Genomic DNA, 6,518 nt, shown 5'->3' on the forward strand with positions numbered 1-6,518 from the left:
GGCTCACTGCAACCTCTGCCTCCCGGGTTCAAATGATTCTTTTGCCTCAGCCTCCCGAGTAGCTGGGATTACAGGCGCCTACCACCACGCTGAGCTTTTTTTTTTTTTTTTTTTTTTTTGTATTTTTAGTAGAAATGGGGTTTTGCCATGTTGGCCAGGCTTGTCTCAGACTCCAGACCTCAGGTGATCTGCCTGCCTCTGCCTCCCAAAGTGCTGAGATTATAGGCGTGAGCCACTGCGCCTGGCCTGAGGGTGGGAGCTTCTGACAAACAGCATCCCATGAGGGGTGTGTGTGCGTATAAGTGGGAAGAACTGGGGAGGCCGATTTGAGGGAAGTGAATCTGACCTGTTTCATGCCGCCTGTCTGCCTGGTATGGCCTTATCTTGCCCTAGCGTCCACTAAATGCCTGTCTCCTCTCTGCTCCACCACAGATGCCGTGCGCGAAATTCGGAAGTATGATGATGTAACCGAAAAGGTGAACCTCCAGAACAATCCTGGGGCCATGGAACACTTCCACATGAAGCTTTTCCGTGCCCAGAGGAATCTCTACATTGCTGGCTTTTCCTTGCTGCTGTCCTTGTGAGTGGGGTTTGAGGGGGCAGGTGCTGTGAAAGGAGCCATGGGCTAGCCAGGGACACGGAGCTCAGTGGGCTCAGTCTCCCCCTGTGACTTTGATTCCTCCTCAGTCTGTGGCCTGGATCCCAAAGCCCTGTCTGTGTTAGGGAAGCCACATAGTTTTCTCCTGACCTCCAGAGGCTGCGTGGAGGATAGGAGAAGGCTGCCCGAAATAATCAGAAGACCCTCATACACCACATACTCTGAGGCAAACAGATTACTATCTCACACTCTGTTTGCATGGAGAGTGAGGTGTAACGGGTAAGGCCTTGCCCTCCTCTGGGAGAGGACCTTCAGAGTCCAGCTCACAAGGGAGCGATTGAATGGGGGGCTCTTTGTGTCTGGGGTGCTGACCTAGGGACAGCAGGTAGAAGTGACACGAAGAGGCTAGGCCTCTCCTCACCTCACCTCAGGGCCTTCCCCACGTGAAACTCATGAGGGCGTGTTACGTTCCATGGCAGCCAGAGTATTTCTGGTGATGTTTTTGGTAAAACTAAGTGCCTTGATCAGGGCCAAGGGTAACTAGTTGGCCAAAACTAGATAACTATGAAGTGCCAATTTGAGCCTAGGGCCCTGTTTGCTGCCTCCTGCTTCACACAGCCGTTCTGATCAGCAGGGCCTGGCTGAGAGGTGGATGGGAGCTCAGACCAAGGGTGTATGAAGGCATTGGAAAGGTGCTTGCTTTGAGGGTGGAGCTCTCATGACTTAATCACTTCTCAAAAGGCCCCACCTCTTAATGCTACCGTAGTGGGGATGAAATTCCAACACATGAAGTTTGAAAGGCACTCAGACAATAGCACCAAGTGATTCTCAGACTTACGGACAGTTATTCCCCAGTTGGTTTTGTGCTGCGAGACTCAAGAATCTCCATGCCTAGGAGATTCTTGCTCTCTAGTCACCTGGTGTGTCGTGCTTTACCAGGCACTAGACTTGTCTTAAAGTCTGTCGTTTAGATGATCTTGTACTCTCTGCGACCAAGTTGGGAAGAGGGGTGGAGGTAGAAAAGGCAAACACATTTTTTCAAGATGATGGGTTTGATCACAGATTTGATCAACAAGCTTGTTATCTTCAAACTTAGGAAAGTCAGGAAATGAGAAGGCTGGGAGGAATGAGACACATACCCTAGATTTTTCAGGAAGTTCCAAACAAATATTATCTTGTGGTCTGAGGCTGAAAGGGAAGCAGATCTGGAAGACTGAGTCTCAAAACCAGAATTCTGAGTATGATAGTCAGCAAAATGAGGAAAAAAGACCACAGTTAGGAGGGAAAGAGAGGAAACTAGGCCATCTACCAGAAAAGCATCTAGAGCTTTAAGAATAGTATGGGGGAGGGGGTGGGCTGGGCACAGTTACTTACGCCTGTAACCCTAAGCACTTTGGGAGGCTGAGGCAGGCAGATCACCTGAGGCCAGGAGTTTGAGACCAGCCTGGCCAACATGGTGACACTCTGTCTCTACTAAAATAAAAAAAAAAAAAAAAAAAATTAGCCAGGCTTGGTGGTAGGTGCCTGTAATCCCAGCTACTCTGGAGGCTGAGGCAGGAGAATTGCTTGAATCCGGGAGGCAGAGGTTGCAGTGAGCCGAGATCGCACCACTGCACTCCAGCCTGGGCAACAGAGCGAGACTCTGCCTCAAAAAAAAGGAATAGTATCAAAAAAAAGGAATAGTATTGGGAAGGTAAAAACCTGCCGGGAGCTCTGAATCATGAAAGATACGGAGAAGTGGGGAGAAGGCAGTCCCTTTTATGTGTCTGTGTAAGGAAGGAGATGGAGGGTAGGTGGTCAAGGGCAAAGGAAACACTGGGATGAGAAAATGGAAATTACAGGTGGGCAAGAGTAGCATCCCTAAATGATGTACTTTGCATTTAGACTTGATAAGATTATGTCCAGAAGCTGTTGAGATCATCTGCAGATGAAATTGCCACCGGTGCTTGAGGATTTGCAGAGTGGGAGAGATACTGGCAGACTGCAGCCTGGCAAACATCCCAATTTCCGAAGGGAGAAGGTAGATGAGGAATTGACCTGGGGAGGGTTGACTTTGATCTCCAACCATGCTCTAGAAAGAATAGCTTTTATGCTTTCGGAAAAGAAGAGTGGGATTATTGGTGACTGCTGTGAATTCCTGGAGAAGTTCTGTCAGCCTTCTATAGATGGAGTGTAGATGGATTTTTAGCATGACGCTTGCCAGTCTGAGTCTGTTCTTAAGGACCGGATGCCAAAGTGTGGGGAAGGTGCCGGCAGAACAGTGTAGTTAGGTGTGGTCCTAACCTACATGAGTGGCTGCCTTGTGGATTGGCTCCATCAACACATCCACATAGAAGCCTTACGGGGCTCACTTTTTTTTTGAGACAGAGTCTCACTCTGTCGCCCAGGCTGGAGTGCAGTGACTCCATCTTGGCTCACTGCAAGCTCCACGTCCCGGGTTCATGTCATTCTCCTGCCTCAGCCCCCTGAGTAGCTGGGACTATAGGCACCCGCCACCACGCCCGGCTAATGTTTTGTATTTTTAGTAGAGATGGGGTTTCCCCGTGTTAGCCAAGATGGTCTTGATCTCCTGACCTCATGATCTGCCCGCCTCGGCCTCCCAGAGTGCTGGGATTACAGGTGTGAGCCCCCGCGCCTGGCCAGGGGGCTCACTCTTTACATCTGCCTTGCTCAGTATTTATCTGCACGAGGACATTTGTCATGGTGAGCAGAAGTAGGGAGAAATGGATGCTAGGAGGAATAGCAAGAAGGTTAGTGACCATTCAGAATCCTCAGCCATCTAGATGGGCTTCCTGATCAGAACAACTTTAATGAGACTTGAGTTTTCAATGGGGAGGCATTATTATAAGCATGCATGTAGGTTCGTAAAGGGCAGGGAGGACTGGGCTACCCAGGAGCTCAAAGACTTGGGGGTTGGAGCTTACTGCAACTCAGTTTGAGTTAGTGGCAGAGCTACTGCAAAAGTTAATGAGCTGTTAGCACCCTTGAGTGAAGGCTGGAGCTACTAGGAGGGAGGTGCTGGCCCTGTCAGGCTTGTTGCCATTTCTGTGGTATCTGGAGGGTTGCATTCAAGGGCCAACTTTTTGAGAGCAGATTGCTGCCTCAGAAGCTGTTAATAGTGGTAGCAGGTATGCCAGTGCTGGTTCCCCACAGACTGGTTTTTAGTAATAAGTCCTTTGCTCTCCTGATTCCATTCTGCTTTCATGATCTTGTTTCTAGGACAACTCCAGATTGGGCACTACGGGTATTGTCTCACCATGCCAGAGGACAGTGGAATGGTCACCTCCCTCCTGTGGCTTTGGGGTAGCTAGGCTACTAGACGAATGTGTTACGCTCGGTGTAGTCCTCTCCGTGTGCCTTAGTGTGAAGTTAGGATGTTCCAGGTTAATTCCTACAGTCGACATTTTAAAAAGTTGACATATAGTAAAATTAACTTTCTGGCATACAGTTGTGAGTGTTTTGACATGCAGAGCATCCGTTAATAACCACCACAATCAGGATGCAGAACAGCTTGTACTTTCCTTTCTACCATGAATGCATGGCTTCTGGTAAAGGCAGTTCTCATGAGACCCTCCAGTATACTCCCAAAGTGACGCCTGGAGGCTAGAGTGCAGAGTTCCCCTTGGCCTGCTGTTGCAATCTGCTCTCACAGTCCTGATCTGCTCTCTGATGTCTATATCCTATGTCACTTTTCTGTTACCATTCCCTTTGACACGCATGTGAAGCCTCACCTAATTCACTGTTGAACAAGTCTGACAGGCGAGTGGCTCTACTACTTTCTCAACCAGATGGTTCAAGCAGCCACACACATCTTGCCCACATCTTGGCTGTAAGCTGTGTGCCAGCTTCCTCGGTGTGGCTGCCGCACCCTCCCGTGCTCCCATCCAGTAGCCTGTTCCAAAAAAGCCATGAGGTTGGTCTTGTGTGACTTCTTAGAAAAGGAAACGGTGATCCCAGGGATCAGTGTGGATTCACCAGTTGCCCATAAGTGATCTAGTTAATCATTTCTGGAATTTTGGCAGAAATATATATTCTTTGCTAGTCTAAGAGTTAGATCTAAGATGCTGGCTGTGATCCTAGGCGAACTTGGCTTTCTGTGTGACGCTCTCGTCCAGCCTTACGGCCACGCAGCCCATTTGCAGCTTGCGGAAAACACTTAAAAAACAAAGCAGGCTGGGCGCGGTGGGCGCGGTGGGCGCGGTGGCTCACACCTGTGATCCCAGCACTTTGGGAGGCTGAGGCGGGCGGATCACCTGAGCTCAGGAGTTTGAGACCAGCCTGGCCAACATGGTAAAGCCGCGTCTCTACTAAAAATACAAACATTAGCTGGGTGTGGTGGTGGGCGCCTATAATCCCAGGTACTCTGGAGGCTGAGGTAGGAGAATCACTTGAACCCGGGAGGTGGAGGTTGCAGTGAGCCAAGATGGCACCGTCGTACTCCAGCCTGGGTGACAAGAACTAAACTTCCCATCTCAAACAAAACAAAACAAACAAAGCTGTCCTCTTCATATTTCCATTACGAAAGTCATTGTAAAACAAACCCCCTCGCCCCCCCAAAAAAATAACTTTACATAATAGAGAAGTGTCAGGTGAGCTCCCCTGTGGCCCCATCCCCAGAGCTAGTGGCTGGTAATGGTTGGTGTGTTTCTGAACTGTTCAGTAAATTTTTCCATGTTTGGATAACTTTCTCCTTACAAGTGCCAGGGCTGCTTTTGCACTGTTTTGACTAGCCCTTACCACCCAACAGCACATCTTAGCAATTGGTCCACATTCTTCACACAGACCTCCCTCATCCTCAGCCGTTGTGCAGTGTTCTGTTGTTGGAAGGGATTGTTGGGGTTTAACCAGTTCCCTACTCAGAGATGTGTGACCTGGTTTGAAATCTTTTTTTTCTATTTTACTCCAGCCTTTTTGCACCATCGATTGATTGATTGATTGATTGATTGATTGATTGATTTTGTGATGGGGTCTCACTGTGACGCTTAGTCTGGAGTGAGGTGGCTTATTGCAGCCTCACCCTCCTCAGCCTCCCGAGTTGCTGGGACTACAGGCGTGCACCACCAACCCTGGCTAACTTTTTTTTTGGTAGAGATGGAGTCTTGCCATGTTGCCCAGGCTGGCCTTGAACATATGGGCTCAAGCGATTTGCCCACCTTGACCTCCCAAAGTACCAGGATTACCAGTGTGAGCCACCGCGCCCAGCTGCAATTTTTATTAATAAACAACCAGTGTCCCACATCCATGGATTCTCGTCTGCGCTTTCTGCACACTGTGTTCCTTTTCTTCTTTTTCCCATCTTAATCATTGGAACTGGAGTAACTGACACCTGCTCTGCTGCACCTTGATACTCTAAGTGTGGCCCAGAGCCCAGCAACCTTGGCAGGACCTGGGCTTCTCAGAAATGCAGATGCTTGGGCTGGCCCAGGCCTGCCGATGAGAAGATGGGTTCTTTTTTTGTTGTTGTTTGTTTTTTGAGATGGAGTCTCGCTCTGTTGCCCAGGCTGGGGTGCAGTGGTGCAATCTTGGCTTCTCTGCCTCCCAGGTTCAGGCAATTCTTCTGCCTCAGCCTCCTGAGTAGCTGGGATTACAGCACATGCCACCACGCCCGGCTAATTTTTGCATTTTTAGTAGAGACGGGGTTTCATCATATTGGTCAGACTGGTCTTGAACTCCTGACCGCAGGTGATCCACCCGCCTCAGCCTCCCAAAGTGCTGGGATTGCAGGCGTGAGCCAGCACACCCAGCCTCCACATGCTTTTTAAAAAACATTTCCGTGTTTAAAAAAGTTAACCACGGGGCTTTAAAGCACCACATGCTTTAAATGCCCCTTGGTGACTTGAATGTTCTACTCAGTTTATCATGAATGCTTTTCTGGGACAACTGACCTGTTTCCAGCATTTTTTTTTTTTTTTTTTTTTTT

General features: G+C 49.0%; 1 protein-coding gene across 1 annotated transcript in view; it reads left to right on the forward strand.

The window, feature by feature from the left end:
• The window catches only part of BCAP31 (B cell receptor associated protein 31), a 27,179-nt gene that overhangs the window by 8,577 nt on the left and 12,084 nt on the right, over nucleotides 1-6,518 (forward strand). Inside the window, exon 3 of the mRNA XM_017880784.1 lies at nucleotides 433-580. Within this exon, the coding sequence (XP_017736273.1) occupies nucleotides 433-580 (148 nt within the window). The remainder of the gene's footprint in view (nucleotides 1-432; nucleotides 581-6,518) is intronic.

The sequence above is a fragment of the Rhinopithecus bieti genome, unplaced genomic scaffold (assembly GCF_001698545.2).
Source record: "Rhinopithecus bieti isolate Rb0 unplaced genomic scaffold, ASM169854v2 scaffold_12667, whole genome shotgun sequence".
NCBI classification, from domain to species: Eukaryota; Metazoa; Chordata; class Mammalia; order Primates; family Cercopithecidae; genus Rhinopithecus; species Rhinopithecus bieti.